At 36.7% G+C, this 18,885-nt stretch overlaps 5 protein-coding genes and 1 pseudogene across 11 annotated transcripts in view; all 6 read right to left on the bottom strand.

The window, feature by feature from the left end:
• The window catches only part of LOC104777214 (stearoyl-[acyl-carrier-protein] 9-desaturase 5, chloroplastic), a 3,729-nt gene extending 2,418 nt beyond the window's left edge, over positions 1-1,311 (bottom strand). Inside the window, exons 1-2 of the mRNA XM_010501460.2 lie at positions 1,006-1,311; positions 54-434 (exon numbers count right to left, since the gene is read on the bottom strand). Coding sequence (XP_010499762.1) covers positions 54-434; positions 1,006-1,127 — 503 coding nt within the window. The 5' untranslated portion in view covers positions 1,128-1,311. The remainder of the gene's footprint in view (positions 1-53; positions 435-1,005) is intronic.
• LOC104777112 (stearoyl-[acyl-carrier-protein] 9-desaturase 2, chloroplastic-like) lies at positions 2,764-4,671 on the bottom strand. The gene is made up of 3 exons (XM_010501357.2): positions 4,495-4,671; positions 3,605-4,118; positions 2,764-3,495 (listed from the first exon to the last, which is right to left on the bottom strand). Exons 1-3 carry the CDS (start codon positions 4,644-4,646, stop codon positions 2,926-2,928), a joined length of 1,236 nt encoding a protein of 411 aa, XP_010499659.1. The 5' UTR covers positions 4,647-4,671; the 3' UTR covers positions 2,764-2,925.
• On the bottom strand, positions 5,799-9,426 carry LOC104776796 (putative lipid phosphate phosphatase 3, chloroplastic). Of its 6 annotated transcripts, none has more exons than XM_010500961.2 (9): positions 8,843-9,219; positions 7,896-7,988; positions 7,288-7,509; positions 7,115-7,202; positions 6,908-7,017; positions 6,740-6,830; positions 6,448-6,636; positions 6,298-6,357; positions 5,799-6,202 (listed from the first exon to the last, which is right to left on the bottom strand). In XM_010500961.2, exons 1-9 carry the CDS (start codon positions 8,891-8,893, stop codon positions 6,015-6,017), a joined length of 1,092 nt encoding a protein of 363 aa, XP_010499263.1. In that variant the 5' UTR covers positions 8,894-9,219; the 3' UTR covers positions 5,799-6,014. The 6 variants fall into 6 exon arrangements, with proteins under 6 accessions (XP_010499263.1, XP_010499410.1, XP_010499556.1 ...); XM_010501108.2 differs by lacking the exon at positions 8,843-9,219 and adding an exon at positions 8,565-8,831; XM_010501254.2 differs by lacking the exons at positions 7,896-7,988; positions 8,843-9,219 and adding an exon at positions 9,323-9,426.
• Positions 11,233-16,491, bottom strand: LOC104703066 (annotated as a pseudogene).
• LOC109132900 (F-box protein DOR-like) lies at positions 13,838-15,058 on the bottom strand. The gene has a single exon (XM_019245886.1). It carries the CDS (start codon positions 15,056-15,058, stop codon positions 13,838-13,840), a length of 1,221 nt encoding a protein of 406 aa, XP_019101431.1.
• On the bottom strand, positions 16,901-18,654 carry LOC104776707 (delta(7)-sterol-C5(6)-desaturase 1). Of its 2 annotated transcripts, none has more exons than XM_010500850.2 (3): positions 18,221-18,654; positions 17,571-17,876; positions 16,901-17,393 (listed from the first exon to the last, which is right to left on the bottom strand). In XM_010500850.2, the coding sequence occupies exons 1-3, from the start codon at positions 18,447-18,449 to the stop codon at positions 17,080-17,082; spliced, it is 849 nt and encodes a 282-aa protein (XP_010499152.1). In that variant the 5' UTR covers positions 18,450-18,654; the 3' UTR covers positions 16,901-17,079. The 2 variants fall into 2 exon arrangements, with proteins under 2 accessions (XP_010499152.1, XP_019099456.1); XM_019243911.1 differs by lacking the exon at positions 18,221-18,654 and adding an exon at positions 17,969-18,212 and having other exon boundaries at positions 16,981-17,393.

Genomic DNA, 18,885 nt, shown 5'->3' with positions numbered 1-18,885 from the left:
GATACTTGTTAAGAAGATCCCCATGTCTATTCTCCTCAGCAGTCCAAGCCCTGGTCCATATAGCCCAAGGAGTAGGACTTGCTCCTGTCTCATCCCTAACTCCATCCAAGGTGTTCAACATGGTCTGGTAAGTAGGAAGTGCTTCTTCAGTGATCATATCCCCAACAAGAACCACAAAATAGTCATCAGGAAGTTCCTTACACCTTTCTCTCAACTCCTTCACTTGGTCATAGAATCCTTCCGACTCAGGTTCCGGAAGAAAATCAGTCGGCTGCCACGATTTCTCAACAGGTTTTAAATAAGTCAAGAGGGTTTCATCAGCCCATCCTTCTAAAGACTTAAAGATCTCCAACTTTTCTGGCGGCATAGAATGTTTAACTTGGACATGCACCTCTCTAGGAGGGATATACAGTTTCCTTCCATTCGTAACCTCTCTGTAATAAAAAAACAAAAAAACAAAAAAACAAATAAAGTTTCATAATTTCAATAGGAGTTGAGCAAGAAATCAAGAAATAGAGTAAGCAGTGCTACACATCAATCGTGAACAACACCCAATAGTCTTACTTAACATGATAAACAAACAAGAGAATAAATGAATAAGAAACTGATTAGCATAGTCATAGTAGTCTTATGGGCCAACAACCAAGTAACAAGAAAGTCATAAACACAAAAACAATTCATGCATGCGTTCAGAACGAAGAAGAGTATGTATTTTCCTTTGCATGTAAGGTACAGATTAACAAAATCAAACATTTTTCATATAAATGAGTATCTGTGATCTAAAAACCAAGCTCGCAGATAAATCTTAGTTAAAAATGAGAGATTTCAACATACAAATGAACCAAGAGTGCATTGGGAATTAAAATTGATGAAAACAGGAAGCTGGATCAACCAAAACCGGAGATTTCTCATTGATACTCAAAAAAGCAAACACCAGATCAGGACAAATTCAAATCATTGAAGGAATAAATAAGCCTGCAAATTCGAAGAGATTAAAAAACTCACGTAGCGGCAGAGCGAATCGTAGAAGCCATGAAAACTCTAGAAGATCTGGATCCCCTAACTTGACAAGGACGATAGACGTAAGATGAAGGGGAGAAGACGATCCGATCCATAGCCATCGCCATTTTTTTTTCTTCTTCTCTAACAAACTCAATCAATCGAATATGATCAATGAACAGAAGCAAAAACGAATCCCAGATGAAACAAGAAAAGTTTTCGATTATTTCTATGCTCTGAGAGGACTGTGAGAAAAGAGACAAATGTGAAACAAGAAGACCAAACTCTGGGCGTTATGATCTATCTAGCCACGGACGGACTAATTAATACTATAAATGTTCACTTTTTCTTCTATCCCTCAGGTTCACTTCTAATTACGTCTATGCCACTCCTTTATCTGCTTATTTTCACAAGCCCATGGGCCGTATTACATATAACCCAGTGTTTCACTGAAACGACAAGATCATTCAGCGTTTTATTATTTAGTTTTAGGGAAAACGTCCTATTTCCCCCTCGGAACTATCATATCGTATTAAATCCACACCGAACTTTGACCTTGTTCTATAGCTCCTTCGAGCTTAAGTCGTCCACCTATTTCTACCCGAATTCGTAATTCTATTGCTATTTCTCCAATTTTTTTGGTTTAAACGGTTTACTAACAAACCGACACAAATCTGGTATGTAACCAATTTTTCAAACCAGACAACATTAAAAATTTGACCCGACCCGTAAACAATATGTCTAACATATTTTTCTTCACCCGGTTTTTGAAACTAAAAAAAAATTACTATTTTGTGAATTTTGATTTCAAAATTACAAAAGTACATTGGAAAATCATTGCAATTAACCAAAAATCATTTCAATTGAGATTTGATAATCTGTCGATAAGGATGAACCAATCTAGTGTCGTCGATGTTACCCACGTCTTTCGTTTTCAGATTTTTTTTTTCTGGGCAAATTTTAAGATTTTTGTTCATCGGTCAATTTTCATAGCAATTTGAATCATCTCTTTGATTCCTTGATTCCATTCTACGCCGTGAATCACTTCCATGACCATTCCTTATCCATCCATTACACACCTAAAGAAATCAAGACTCATGATTTTGACCTAATTCCATAAAACAATCGAAACTACATTAAAAAAAAACCCAGACCTGGTCATCATTATTATCATCGTCATTGTCGTGAAGACAAGAAGAGTGAAGACCACACAAAGACTCTTTGATCTTCTCCGCTTCACCACCACTAGAAGACGACAGAGGAGATTAAGCCACATCGATATCATCATCTCCTCTCACCACAGACGAGCCACAACATGATTTGCTCCGCCCAGATCCCATCTTCTTCTCAAAACAGCAAACTTTATGCTAAAATCACATCATTGCCAATTTGCCACAAGACCCAAAAGTTTTTCCCCAGTCTTCTTCTATCTAATAACCCACATAATCGAAATCCTCAATTCAAAATCCAAAGGATTAGTCTACCTTGGCTGACGAGAGATTAATGAGTTTTATGCAAAGGTTTCTCAATTGTTTTTAAGCTTTATTTTTTTGTGGTTAAATTTTCAGCTTTCTTCATCCGGTTTGATGGGTTTAATTTTAAAATCGGGTTGAAATAAGATTTAATCCGGTTAATAGGATTTATTAGTTAGTTAAGCAAATATTAAACCAATTATAAACCGTATAAACCAAATTTATGGAGAATTAGATGAGAAGTTTTAATCCGAAGAGAAAATAGCAATAGAACTATGGATTCGGGTAGAAATAGGTGGACGACTTAAGTTCGAAGGAGCTATAGAACGAGGTCAAAGTTCGGTGTGGATCTAATACGATATGATAGTTCCGAGGGAGAAATAGGACGTTTTCCCTTAGTTTTACTTTACATAGAGTCCAAGTACAGTGAAAAACGCAACAAGCTTTGTCTTTTTTATAGTTTAACTTCTCTCCCGTAGATCCAGCTGAATGATACCGAAGGTTTTGACCCAAGTTTGACTCTATCGTTAGCTCTTTCCTCTAACCTTCTAATCCTCTGCGGCAAGGTACACAGATAGTCCTGTGCTCTCCTTCCTTCGCCGGTCAAACCCGACCCTAACTTCTCCACCTCCCACCGCCGCAACAAAAACTCCAAAATCCCTGCGTAATCCGTCGCGGTATAAACTCCGATCCTCTGCGCGACGGCGGCGTAATGATCGAACAGATCGTCGTCGCGTCCGTCGTGCATCAGATGAGCCGGCATCGTGATCCGCTTCCTCATCATACTCGCTAGAGCCTGTACGGTCCCGTCGGGATCGATCTCGAATAGCTTCTCGACGATCCGTGTGTAAGCCGTCTCGTGCCGTTTCTCGTCCGCCGCGATTGTTCCGCAGATTTTGGCGAGCGTTGTGTCGCCGTAGGTCGTGGCTAGCCTCGCCGTGTTGCCGTGGGAGATGAACGTGGCCCTCTCTTGAAAAGAAGTGTAGATGAAGCCGTTGTATGGATTGTTCTCAAATTTGGAGTCCTGAATAACAATTATAAAAATTATCAGTTAGGCCCTAAAGAAATTATAATTTACATTTTGTGCCCACAACATTTTTTTAGTATGAGATGATAAGAACGTATCAACGTACCATGCCGGATCCGATGAGATATTGAATAGTTCTTTCAACATGACGCATATCAACACGACCTGATAAGTAAAGATACTTATTCAACAAATCACCGTGTCGGTTCTCCTCTGCCGTCCATGCTCTAACCCAAACCGCCCACGGTGTCAGACTCCCCCCTGTCTCGTCCTTGACGCCATCGAGAGTGTTCAAAGTCGTTTGATAGGTTGGTAAGGCTTCTTCGGTGATCATGTCTCCGACAAGAACTACAAAGTAATCGTCAGGGATCTCTCTCGTTCGATCTCGTAGCTCTTTCACTTGCTCGTAGAACCGGTCCTCGTCGTTGGTTTCGGGCAAAAAGTCTTGTGGTTGCCATGAACTTTCAACGGGTTTGAGGTAAGATAACAAGTTTTCTTGGGCCCAAGGTTCCATTGATTTGAAGATCTCGAGCTTCTCTTGTGTGATTGTGTGTGTCACTTGGTTTGGTACTTCTTTGATGGGTCGAAACGTCTTCTTGTTTGTTTCTTCACTCGTTTCTCTATAACATTTTTAAATTGTTACGAAAATTATTTTTTTGATCAGAATTCGTGCCTTTCAAAATGCAAATTATAACTAGCAATCATCTCACTGAATTGACATATTTCCAAGTTCAATATAGAAAATATATATATATATATATATATATAGTTAACTTTTTGATCACTTTTCTTGTACCATTTTGATTCGGTTTTGACAGGATTTGCGAATTAGACAAATATTTAAATATAATATGATCGTCCAACACTTTTTCACTTCCATTGTATAATATGATCGTATACCACGGAATCAACCAATATAAAAGGAAAAGCCAAAATTTATAATTTTATCAACGAAGAGGATTTGAAGATCTGAAAAGATAGAAAAAAAAAACTCACCTAGGGTTTGTGGCAACACACGAAACTCGAAGAGGACGACGACGTGGGAAACTAGATCCCACGTAAGGAGGTGGCCGAGAAGATACCACCACCGCCGGATTCTGCTTCGTAGCCACCGTCGTCGTCGAGTTCAAGAGCAAAGCTATCGTCATTTTCTCTCTCTTTTCTTCTTTCCCTTGTGCTTCTTGTGTTAGGAGGAGACAGGAGCCTATATATAATGAGTTGACAAAAGATTGAGTATTAAACATGTCACCCCTTAGCTGTAATTATTAGTCTTATTATATAGTTATATGGTTAATTATTCACTTAATATTTATATGCAACTATGCACTTGTGTGACATATGACGAGTCGTTTTTTGGTTTTAAAGTTTAAACTATATATGTTAAAGATCTCTACTAAAGATATTTGCGAAGACAAAGAAATTGTCAAACACAAACAATATAATATCCTTCCGTTTGCATTCGTGTTTAAGTATTTCATCTTATATATTCTTTATCTATATACAATCGATCATTCGATCATTATTTTTGTTGTAACTATAATTCATAAGCACATATTAATATGATTACAAATATATATATATACAGTTCAAATGCAAACACAATTATTTGGTTTTACGATAATCAAAACATCACACGTTCGGATGGTATGTTTAGGCTCTTATAGTAAGTATTAACCTGATCTTTTTTTGGTATGTAATTAACTTTTGGTAACGCATGACATTTGTAAAAAACAAATGGGCTAGATTGAGAAAGTTGGCGTGCTCATGTCGTGTCTACTTTGCCACGAAATTTTGAACATGTATATGCTAATATCTATACGAAATCAGACGATACAACACTTGAAACATAAGAAAAGAACACGAAACTTAAATGCAATATTTAATAAGAGAATTGGAAGTATTCAACACATACAGAAACAAATAACACAAAAGTATACATATATTATCAAGAAGAAACGATTCAAGTAAACTTTTTTTTTTTCTTTTAGTTTTTATTATTTCTTTGAGTTATTTGTTGCCAATGAATTATGCCGGATTTGAGTTTGATTGTGACCCAACAACAAAAGTGGCACACTTACAATTTACACATTATTTTAGTGTTTTTAACCAAAAAATGTTTTCCGTGATTCTTTTTAGTTTTTACAATGCACATACAAATTACAACACACAAATAAAATTTTAAAAGTTTCGATTAGTTTCAAATCCAAACTCAGCTCTTGAATTGTTGGAAAAAAACACAAAGCTAAAGTATCAAATTAAAACTCACTTTAATTTGCTATTTGATTATCTAGAGAGTGAACTAATCAAAAGCACAAACATTAACCAATAAGCAATAACAATACCGGACCCATTAATACTGGTCCCATCCATTTAAACTAAAAACCAAACGACTGTAATTACCACTTACCACTAGTTATCTTACACAAATCTAGCAAAGTAGCCAAACAAAGAATCAAAAGAACAAGAAAAAAGTGTCCTAAAAAAAAAAACCAAAGCAGCTTCAGTGTGTCTTCTACTCAGCCTCTACCAGTTTCTACATCTTCTTCTCTCCTCATACTCGGATTATCCACCAAATGTAAACCCATAAACCCACCGTCTTCTTCTTCACCGTTATCACCTTGAGGCGGTTGCTGCACGGCTCCATTCTCGGTACATTGCACTCTCGCAGCTTCCAACACTTGGAAGTAAGCATATGGTCCCCAACCTAGCACAATATCAAACTTTAGATGATCAATTCACACTATAAAAGATACACCTTTTCAGCAAAACTGTAAAATGGAATCTGCAATTCGTTTGCACCTTCGGTGTGATATGGTGGCGGGAAAAATTGAAGATAACAGAACGTAGAGACCACAAGACCTGCGAGTTCAGACAATGGTATGAGGTTTGAATGCTGTTTAAAGGGAACAAGTAAGTTTTGACCTTTTTGAGTAGAGAGTTGAAACAAACCTAGCAAGCCTCCTGCAAAGACGTCTGTCCAATGATGCCAATAGTCATCAACACGGGAAATACCGACCAGAGCTGCGAATAGCAAAGGGAGTATGACTATGCATAGCTTTGCAACATGGCCTTTACCGTCAAATGCTTGAATCTTTCCCGATAAGTATAACGACAGAAATCCCAGACCCGCAAAAGACCCTGCAAAAACAAGTCAAAGCCGCAGTTTAATAAAAACCAAAACTTTATTTTCGCCTAAAATGCTCAAGAAGACAGAAATAGAAACAGTAAAATAAGTCTTTACATGAGGTGTGCCCGCTTGGGAAGCTTTTGTGCCCTTCCCTTATGACGCTATTATCACCATGGCATACAACATCTCCGAGGGTATCATAAACCTGAGAAGCAAAATCGACATTCAAGAGGCAGAACAGAATTAAAAACGCGATAGTAAAACACATGGAGGCATAGTTACAGCTTTGCCATCGGGAAAACAACGCCAGAAAAAGTCAGGACGTGGTCGACCAACTGCATTCTTGATTGCATCGGTAAGTACTGCTGTCACCAGAACGGAGTATAAGAGACCTGCACATGGAGAAAGGCCAACATTACTGTTGATTAAACAAGTGAAATGAAAGAAGACGTTTGAAGCAAACAGTAACTCTCCTTCAGAAATTCTTACCTAGCACAGCGTGATGAAGATCATAAACATCTCTTCGACGGAAATAGATAAAGATGAAGATTACCAAAGGCAACAGCATCGCATATACCTGTCATTCCGAAGAAAAGAAATGTTATTTATGTTGTGAAAAATGTATGAGGCCAGTGTTAGAAGTTGACTTATTGGACGCTTACCGGGACAGACCAAATTGGTACAGTGTTACTTTTTAACGGGTAACTGAGATCAGTCATCATATCTTTCCCAACAAAGCGATAAAACGGGTGGATTATAAGGAGTCCGCCCTCGAGAATAACAAGTAACACGAGAATGATCCAATCATGCATGTGAGTCCTTGCAACAGTCATTCCATGGGACCTCACAGTGTGAGCGCCTAGCTGTGCCTCTCTCATCCTGTGCTGCTTAGAGACATAAAATACACCATGATCAAATAATTTTCCTTTCTCTCTGTGCTTTTCGATTCAGCCACAATGATGGAATCTAAGCAAGAAAGATACTTGTAGTATGTAAAAAGCAAAGAATCTGCAAGAGATCACTGCTGTGGGTCAAAATAGTTGCATAAACTCATTAGAAAAGCTATTGCCTTCTCAAACAAAATTGACCTGCTGTATAACAGTGATATCTAAATTCAGCTCATCATTACGACCAAAATGATGTGAAAACAAGAGATATATAAAAACTCGATGTCTAAGTTGTGGTATTCGTTGCAACACAAGATTAAGTTTTGATATACACCAGTGAGACTCGCCAAGAAATAGTTGGCGAAAATAAACAATTAGGGTACCTCTTTACTATTAGGTTCTATGAGTGGAATGCCAGATGGTGAGACCAAATTATCAGCAGTTTCTGAAATCTCAGGCCCCCGGTTTGTCACAGCCTAAGATCATCCCAAGAAATCACACACTCTAATGGGTAAGAAGGTTTACAGGAAGATACAAAGAATACCACTTAATAATACTCAAGGAACAAGATTATGGAAGAACCAGTCCTAAGAAGACTTGATTAAAGAAGCATTTTAGATTGAACAGCGAAAGTTTTTTATTGGTTTGGTATAGAAATGCGGCTATGTGTAAAGCTAAAGACATGATGTTATCTTAAATCAAGCAAAAGGAACAACAGATTCCTACTAAGCTAACTAAACTCCATCAAGTAACAAATCATTGGTTGTACAATTCACAGCTAATCATACAAATCCTGTAATCCGGTGAGATGGGGTTAGGTCAAACATTGGTAAGCTAAATCTGTATCTGCCATAAGTATTTGTTTTCTTAAAATCTGAAACTTTTCTTCTATATTAACCACCTGATATAATATAACTATTCCCCTGTTCAATCAATCAATCAATCAAGCTGGAAACAAACAAGATTCACAGCAAAAGTTATCACTTGCGAAGAAGTCAAACCACAGAACCACAAAGAGAGAAGAACAGAGAAGATTGAAAAGAGATTCTTACTCGGTTAGAACCAAACCATGACTAAAGAAGACTATGACCACCAAAACGAATCTGGCTGGAACCAAGAGTAACTGAATTGATAATATGCAAATTAGCAGACCTAACAATCTACAATGAGATCCAATAAAAAGGCTCTAACTTCACCTAAATATTTGGAACAGAATGATAAACCAAACACGACCTTAACGGAACCACATCAATTCTAAAGTAGAGAGTCAAAAGCAAAACCCACCAATTTAAAAACTTTTCCAAAATCATTGACAAGAGAATCAACAAACCTGATTAAAACCCCCAAAATTCGGAAAACAAGGAAAACTGAAGCGAGCCATTGCGTGTAACAAACACTTAATAACGTCTCAAAAATTAGCTGAAGAGGAGCAATCAAGAGTCTCTACTGTCCGAAAAGTAGAGAAGAATTAAGAAAGAGGGAGACAATAAACATCATCCTAGTGGTTAGTAGATAAATGAAACCCGCCAATTCAACATTACAGTAATTAAAGGAACGATAAGTAGAGAGACAAACAGTGACACCTCTAAGGACAATCTAATCACACACAAGTGGGAGTGAGCAATATAAATATTTTTTGGGTATATCTACAAAAACCCATGTTAAAGGAACGACCTTTATGCCCCCATGGGTCATGAATATGCAAAAAGAAGATTTTTAATATGAAATTACAGAAGAAAAATTACCAAACTCTCTCCAGTCAAAGCAATAAAGGAGTTTTTTCTTGGGCGAGAAAGAAAGATTTATATACCTGACGTCGATCGACTCGCCTTAAAATTGTTTGGTGCTTAGCAGAAACTATATAATAAAAGTGGGTTATTGAAAAGGTGTATTATACTTTCATGGCGGATGAAAGAGAGAGAGGACACGCGGTTTTGTAAATTTCGATGCCTTTTGGTGTGTAAATTTTTAGGTATTTATTTATTTAATTTGTTGTGTTTTGAAAATTTTATTGCTTTTCAAAATTATTCAATCTTAACCGACAAAAAAGGAAACTTTGCCTTCATATACATATCAATCATATCTTGAGCAAACCTCACATATCCATTAAGATTTAAAATTTTACGATTTTGGGAAACTTCAAAGATGATTGTTGTAAACCTCTCTGGCTAGATTTTTGGGTGATATCGTTTGGTAGAGTTTGACTTTTGACACCGCAAATTTATATACACAATTATTAATCTATCTAAGGTAGACCTATTCAAATCCTTCATATTTTAAAAAATCTGTAAAAAAAAAAAAATATCCTGCAATTATAGAAGGTTAATTATAATTAATTTATAAGAGAATTTAAAAATGGAAAGTCGGAAACTTCGTATCAAATTATGTGGTCCATGCTTCTAGTTCCAACAAAGTGATTTGAAATGTTTAAGAGTCACGAGAAGAGGAAAAATGTGAACTTTGGACATTCTCATTATTTTGTTTTCTTATTGTAACTGTCTTCTTCTGTTAAAGGAACCCTAAGGGCATCCTCAATGGGGAAAGCTAAAAGGTTGGTTAAGTGGGGTTAGAATAAGTTTAATATTAAATTTTAAAAATTGTTTGGTTAAGTTTCTTAAAAAATTGTATGCTTCTAATGGTAGATCTTATTTTGGTATTTAGAACAGCAATTGAAGAACACCTCTATCAATAACTATATCCAGGCAAGTCCCACATGTTTCCCCTTCAATCCCACCCATATCTAATTCCCAAATTTCTAACATCATAAATGTTAGAGTTTTGTTTAATTAATTTGATTTAATTAAATTGAACTAAGAAGAGAACATGTGTCTGAACATACACGTACGTTCACTCTTTGTATGCGTCGATTAGAAAAGACGTATACGTCGGTTGTAGAAACAACGTTTGGTGTTATATATAAACACATCACTTGACATAAACGAAGACATAACGGTTTCGTCTCTTCTTCTTCTTCCCGTAAATTTCTGAAAGAAAAAACAGAGTATAGTTTGCTAGGATCTCCAGAGGTATGTAATCCGGAGATCGATAGTTGAATCCTCAAGATAGACGTCCACTTAACTACTTACACCATAGTAGGGACGAAATTCTGTTTTAGGAGATTGCACTTTGCAAGCCTCTATCAACGATACGTTTTAGTTACGAGAGAGAGAAAGAATCATCAAGTAAGTTTCTGTTTTGTAATAATTGTAAATTGTATTTGTTCTGTTCTTTGAATAAGACATAGCTGGATACGTATGTTCTGATCTGCATCTATATTCTGGGAATATCAATAAAACCCTCTAATTTTTGTAACATCAATTTCAATTTGCTTAACCATAATTTATTCTCACATCAATTAAACCTAATGCATGACAATCTACAATTGAAAATCAGAGAGATTCTTACCAAGATAAACAAACCCAAACATCATTGAACCAAACAATCAAAGATTTGACCACTTGAATCTATGATATAATGAACCCATATGCTTCTGTTTTGATGAACCCGACCTCGCCCATGGAGCTACCGTGGGTGGAGATGAAGATACAACCAGTTGAAAGAGAGAGACAATATGTTTTTTTTATCCCCTAACTAATCAGGTCTTGACACATACTCGACGCTTAATGTATCTAAAACATCCTAAATAAGCAACGACTATAACAAAACTTTACATGATTTGAATAAATTAATCATTTTTATTACTACCAATCTTTTAGCAACTTAGCTAAGTATCACTGTTGGTGATGACCTAAGGGAGCCATGCTTGTACGTCGTGTGGTGTATGGTATGGTATCCTGCACCCATTACAGGCCAGATGTTACCGTGGATGCAGTCATGGATGTTCCCTGTCCATATGGCTTCTATGAACAAAAGACTCAGATGTGTTATAAGATGAATCGGCACTATAAACAGCGCTATCACGTGCGGACAGCCTGAAGTATCCCGTCCAACGGATGGAATGCTAGCCCTGGAAAAGCCAAAGTAACCATTGATACAACATTCTTGATGAGTTTAGATTGAAAGCATATAGCTTGACAGCGACTTACCGGCAAATGGAGAGAGTGTATTTTGCTTGTTGTAGATGTGATGGGTCGCATGGAGATGCTTATAGAGAAATTTAATGTCATGAAGCTCTTTGTGAATAAAATAAACCCCAAACTCAACTAAAGCAAGATAGAGAGCTATGTAGAGGAAACAGAGGAACCAGTTGAAATGGTCAATTGTAGTGTAACATTTGGTCCAACCATGCTCGATCATATACTTAGAGACAGCTGGAAGAAGAGTGTACCAAGGCATAGCTTTCATTGCCACATGTATTTGCAAAAGCATAGCCTTTCTTGTAGGAATGGAATCTGAACACAAAATAGCCTTTCTTGTAAGAACCACAATATCTCAAGGGATTGAATACAAGCTTAAAATGAATAGAACACCTATTATGTTCAGTACAATTAAGCACAACAAACTTTCATTACAATGTTCAGCTTCTACTAGCCACAATTGAGCACAACAAACATAATCAGATTTGAGCTCAAATTTCATCGGGAGATTGAAAATTCAACTTTAAAATGTAAGTTAGATTCAAAGTTGAGAAATAACTAATTCTTACTTGCTTTTAAGCCCTGGCCCTTTTTTGGAAAATAAAAACTAAAAAATTAAAATTTAAGACTAATGAAATGAGAAATAGAAAAGAAGAAAAGAACTGAAAGTAACCGTCAGAATCCATGCAAGAGGGTAATTCGTTCATCAAATTGAAACGTATGACAGAATCCATTAGGTGATATAATCGGAAGGGATCAAGAAAAGACTTTAAAACTAATCAAATGAGAAATACTAGAAGACAGTAACTAAAAGTAATTAACAGTAAGAAGAAAGAAAAAAGGAAACGTTCATGCGATATAATCGACGATAGAGATCAAGAAAAATATTTAAAGACTACTAATCAAATGAGAAGTACTAGAAGACAAGAACTGAAAGTAATTAACAGTAAGAATGCATGCAAGAGGGTAATGCTCGTCAAATTGAAACGTATGTATCATGTATGACAGAATCCATCAGGCTATATAATCGAAGGTTTAAAACAGAACATCGAAATTCAAAAAAAAAAGTCACCTTTGGGAACGTAAACGTTGAGTTTAAGATAATAGATGTAGAAGCACCAGAGGAAGCCGGAGATGAAGTAGACTCTATTACAACTTATAATATATGATTTACTTTATTACAACATAGAAAGAGGTTTAAGAGTGATTACAACATACACATGTCTATTTATTTAAGTACAACAAAGTGATTGGAAAGGTTTAAGAGTCACGACAACAACAACGTAACATATGAAAAAGAGAGCCACTCGAGCACACTTACCAAACCAAAAATTGAAAGAAAGAAAAGAAAAAGATAAAAGAAAAAAAAGGACCATGGGTACCAGAATTAGTGATCGTCCGACTTCTCACAACGCCTCTGGGAAATGTATCTTCTTCCAAACCACATGAATCCTCAAATTAACGAAACTGTTGTTTTACAGTATATATTTACAGTAGATATGCATATAGGTTGTTGACAATACCACCCACCACTAAAAAGCTTTTGTATATACATATCACTCTAAAAGAAACAATTGGTTATCGTTTGACTACAATTCTTACTTTGTAAGATTTGACTAATAAAAAACCGATTTTAGTACTCGGTTCAAACAGATATATAATTTTCTTTGATGCGAATCAAAGGATCCGATGCATAACTGAGGGAACAAAAAAACATTTGAAAACATCAAAATAAAATTAAAATAGTAAGGGGTTCTACGTTCTTGGCTAGCAACAAGAGGATTCTAAAAGTTTTAATATACTGCTCTGATTTCACTTTCTAAGTTTCAAAACACATCTGATCAATTGTAAAGAGAACGTTAATTTTTCTTGAATTTAATTTAACATTACATTCAAAAGAAAAGAAAAAATAGTAAGGGGTTAATTTAATTCTCTTTAGTAAAACTTATGTAATTTTACTTTAGCAAAAATAAATAAATGATGCAACTTTGGGCAAATCTCATATTGTGACACGCATGGAATTTAGTTTTGGACGAATTTACGTATAGCTTCATCGCGATTCACCGATCCCTCACATGTCACACATGCATCTAAAGGATTCTTTTTCCAAGGAGTAAATCCGACAGGAAACGCATGCATCATATACAAATTTAATTTAGTATGAAAAGAAGATGTTATTATTGTATATAAATTGTAATATGAAAACTTTTTGACCCAAAAAAAAAACAAATTTAATATGAAAAGTTGTTAATAAAATTATTGTATCGTCAAGCACATTCTGAAATGTGTTACGTAAGTCTCACGTCCTCTACATGGTCTAAAAACATAATAACCCCATTTCTCTTAATCGCTCCCATCCCTTGGATTTCAACTACTCTGATGATAGTTTTCCTCTCCAAACTGTAGTATAAAACATAGCAACGGTCGGGCGGACGACTCGACGACAACACAATTTCATTTGTAGTACCAATGACCCCAATAAAACGAAAAACTTTACGTTCGCTTATATGCTGCCACCGAGGAGGCATTTCGTAAACAAACTTGGACCATTCGTGTTTATCAGAGTCTTTTAGTATCCACATCTCAAACCGTCTATCTCTTCCACAAATGTAAGGACGCCCTTCCGACAGAACTGAACCCAATTTACCATTGTAGTTAATCAGAGTTGCTCCACTAGCCACTGCATTGATGAAAGGTTCCATAACTTTGATAAAGCTGAACGTCTCTGACTTAACATCAAAGCAAACTATCATAGACATATTTGAATATATGTCGACAGAAGCTCGGTAATACAAAACACCATTAATGCATATCCCATCAAATCTAGGAAAATGAGGTATGCAACATTCGATCATGCTCCATGAAAGTTTCTTAGTTCCTAATAATGTTAGAACTTGATGCTCATCAGAAATCCCATCTCTTTCGGTCATTAAAAGTACCTTGAATTGTTTCTCCATCGGATCATACCCAAAATAGCTACTTATATATAACCTCTTCTTTGTCTTTGGTTTCGGTAAAGTTAAGGTTTGTCTGGTGGTAGGGTTACATATCACCGAGACCAACTTGAACTTCTGCACATCTCGAACAAAGACAAGGCCATGGATAGGACTAATAATATCACAAAAATCACCGCAGGGAATTTTCATATGAAAAGTGGCAGCTAAACGAGACGATCTCTCATATGAATGTTGAGGCTGAGGTGTCAGGAAGACGATCAGCTCTCTGTGTCTCACGCAAGCGAACAATAGCTTCGGTCGAGCAGAAGATTTGGTCAGGCACAACTCGGTGAAATAGGGAAGTCTAAGTATGGAAAACCAGAGCTTCGATACGCAGCTACATCTGGCTATAGATTTTGCCGATAATCTAGAGAATATGTCCATCATGACATCAATTGGGACCGGTACTTCTGAGTTTTCTAGAGCATTAGTTGAGTTTGAAGTAGGTACTCGTGAGTGCTTTCCAAGGATGGTTCGAGGATCCTCCGAGACGTTCAGCCGCCGCGATTTCATGGCTGCGTTNACATCTGGCTATAGATTTTGCCGATAATCTAGAGAATATGTCCATCATGACATCAATTGGGACCGGTACTTCTGAGTTTTCTAGAGCATTAGTTGAGTTTGAAGTAGGTACTCGTGAGTGCTTTCCAAGGATGGTTCGAGGATCCTCCGAGACGTTCAGCCGCCGCGATTTCATGGATGCGTTAACTAAATCCAGGCTATATATATGTACCAAGAAAAAGAGAATTCTATATATGTACTGTATAGTAATTAAAAAGAAGACAAACAAAAAGGTGAATTGCAAAGGAAAAGAAAATAAAATACGCCAACCTCTTGTGTAATTCTTCTGGTCTATGTAGGCACTCTCTAGTGCTAACGTGTGACGAGTTTGATGCTCGAGCAAGGGAGAGAGAGAGAGAGATAGAGAGAGGAGAAGAGAGAGAGAAGAGAGAGAGAAAAGATATCGTGATTACATAGGTCACCCTACCGTACGAACCTCCGAAATATATATATGGGCCCTAAACTTGGGCTTTATTATTATTCTAACTAAGCGCAGACATTCATTCAAAACCTTACCCATAGCGATGTTTTTATCAAATTTTTATTATTAAATTTTAGATTTGTCAATGTTGAAGAACTCATGGGAAGTTGTTAAGAAGAACCTTCTTCAACGGTAAAACTCATGAGAGGTTTTAAGAAACTTTTTTTTATAAATAATTGGTGTTCAGTGTAATTTGTGTTTGAAGAGTTCATAATCACATCAAAAACTTGTCAAATGCAAAACAGAGATTCATGAACTTCTTCAGTAACAAATGCTAATTTTAATCATGGAAACAAGGTGCATGAATTGAATCCTACTTCTGCAGTGTTATAGAGAAGTTTATTGTCATGAAGCTCTTTGTGAATCCAATAAACTCCAAACTCAACTAAAGCAAGATAAGAGAGCTATGCAGAGGAAACAGAGGAAACAGAGGAACCAGTTGAAATGGTCAACTGTAGAGTAACATTTGGTCCAACCATGCTCGACCATATAAGAAGACTTTGCCAAGGCATAGCCTTCATTGCCACATATATATGCAGAATCATTGTCTTTCTTGTAGGGATAGATTCTGCACACAAGAAACAGAACTTAAAACCACCATTTTTCAAGTAATTAACAGTAAGAAGGTTTATTGTCATAAGAATGTTTAAAACAGAACATTGAAATTTCAACAAAAAAAAAAGTCACCTTTGGGGACGTAAACGTTGAGTTTAAGGTAATAGATGTCGAAGCACCAGAGGAAGTCGGAGATGGAGTAGAGCATGTTTGCGGCGAGGTAATTCCGGAGGCATGTCTGGAGGAAATGTGGCAAAGGTTCCCACAGACTCGGCGGCAAAAGGTGACTCGGAACCATTTGGTTGTAAAAAGAGGTCTCATTGAGGAAGTGGTTATGATCTGTGCTAAAGCGTTACTGAAAATATTTGTGAGAGGACAGAGAGAGTGATATAAATCGCAAGCAGGAGGAACTCTGTAATTTATAGCTATACCAGGTTCAGATCAAAACAAACTTAGAATATTTAAATGACTTACATTAATTTTATTTATTCACTGTTTCCAATTTCCAACAAAGTGATTAAAAAGGTTTAAGAGTCATGAGAAGAACAACATATGAAGAAGAGACATGTGATGTCTGTGTAGCAAGACTACAGAACCGGACCCGTAAATGATTCAGCAATATCGGCAATTGAATAAGTTGTAAAGTTGGTGGTGAAGATATTGGCAAAGCCCACAACAATTGTCAATTGGTGGCAAATGCAAGTCAAAATCTTTGTTTTAAGGTTGACAGTTAAAAAAAAAAAAAGGGGTCTTACAGAGATGATCAAACATTTACCTGATTTAAACTAGACAGCAAATGTGCAGTCAATGTTTCTAACAAAATAATTGGAAACAATAAGAGAGAGAGAGAGAGACACATGAAGAACAAGAATAGCTGAAACTTTGAACAAAACAAGGAGCAAGCAAGCAGACAAAAGACAAAACCAAGTGGGCGTTCTCACTTTGCTTTCTTGGAGCCGTCTTTGTTGTCATCTTCTTCTAAGAGAGGATCTTTAAGAGAGCCAAACATCCAATCCATCCATATGGTATAATGACCATAATTATGCTTGTATGTCGTGTGGTGTATCGTATGGTATCCTGCACCCATTATAGGCCAGATGTTTCCGTGGATGCAGTCATGGATGTTCGCTGTCCATATAGCTTCTATGAACAAAAGACCTATATGGGTTGTGAAATGAATTGGCACTATAAACAGCGCTATCACATGCGGTATAGCCTGAAGTATCCCGTCTACTGGGTGAAACGCAAGCCCTAAAAACAAAAACGAAAGGAATATATATAGATGTCACATTCTCTGATAACCCATGATACAATCCGAGGCTAATGCATAAGTCTTTCTCAGATGTTCATAAACTCTTTTTCTCTGGTAAGAAATTGAATGCTACCAATCTTTTTACATGACTAAAAAGTATTAGGAATTACACGTACCGGCAAAAGGAGAGAGTGTATTTTGCTTGTTGTAGATATGATGGGTGGCATGGAGAAGCTTATAAAGAGGCTTAATGTCATGAAGCTCTCTGTGCATCCAATAAATACCAAACTCAACGAAAACAAGATAGATGGCAATGTAAACAAAATAGAGGATCCAGCCGAATTCTCCTAGTCTAGAGTAGCATTTGGTCCAACCATGCTCAATCATATACTCAGAGACAGTTGGAAGAAGAGTGTACCAAGGCATAGACTTCATTGCCACAAACATTTGCAAACGCATAGCCTTCATTGTAGGAATGGCATCTGAAGCAAAAAAAGCAGATCAAATAAATTAATTAAAAAGATTTCAAAACTAAGACAAAAGCTTAGAGACATCTCAACTGGAATCTTCTCACATAAACACTCCGTGACATATATGCCAAAGTAATAATGTAGAGAAGATGTAACACTTTTCATTGGTTGCACAAGAAGCTATATCACCAAACATCCCCACATGAACCATCCACTGATCCACATCAAATCTTTTTTTTTCTTTCTTATCCTAGGTTAAATCCAAATCACAGAACAGTACAACGAAGAAGCTCCTTTCCTTAAAATGAAAAAAAATTCTGAAGCATAATGAGAAGAACAAAAGTAGAAATCGAGACCTTTGGGAAGGTAGACGTTGATTTTAAGGTAATAGATGTAGAAGCACCAGAGAAAACCAGAGATGAAGTAGAGTAGGGTTCCGGCGAGGAAATTACGGAGCCACGTCTGGGGAAAATGAGGCAAAGGTTCCCAAAGATTCGCCGGCAAAAGATGGCTCAAAACGATCCGGTTGTAAAAAGAGGTTTCGTCCACAAACTGCATCAGATACGCATTCTCCACCGCCGCCATGGTGAATCGGCAAAGATCGGTGCCGGAAAAAACACCAAATAAAAATAAAAAGATTTTCGCCGGTTTGATTTTGTACTTTACCTTTTTCTGTCCTGAATCGGAACACTAGTTCGTGCGCATGCTTTGATGTGATACAGAGAGTTTAATGTTTTGACTTAATCTGTCTATCCCTCTCTCATCTCATGTCATGTTCATCAATTGGAAATTTCTTTGGTTCGGTTTTATCGAAACAGCTGTATTTCGTTTTCCGACCCAATATTTTGTTATATTTACATATTCCACCTTATACTTGTATATTGTATTATAATAAACCCACGTCACCAATACTCACTGAAAGGTAGAGAGAATATTCAACATGTGTCATATAGTAACCAAAACACATTTCGAAACTGACTCTTTCGCATGTTTCTAGATTTTATTGGGGGGGGGGGGGGGG

Source organism: Camelina sativa, chromosome 1 (assembly GCF_000633955.1).
Source record: "Camelina sativa cultivar DH55 chromosome 1, Cs, whole genome shotgun sequence".
NCBI lineage: Eukaryota > Viridiplantae > Streptophyta > Magnoliopsida > Brassicales > Brassicaceae > Camelina > Camelina sativa.
This window is presented reverse-complemented; position numbering and strand designations above follow the sequence as displayed.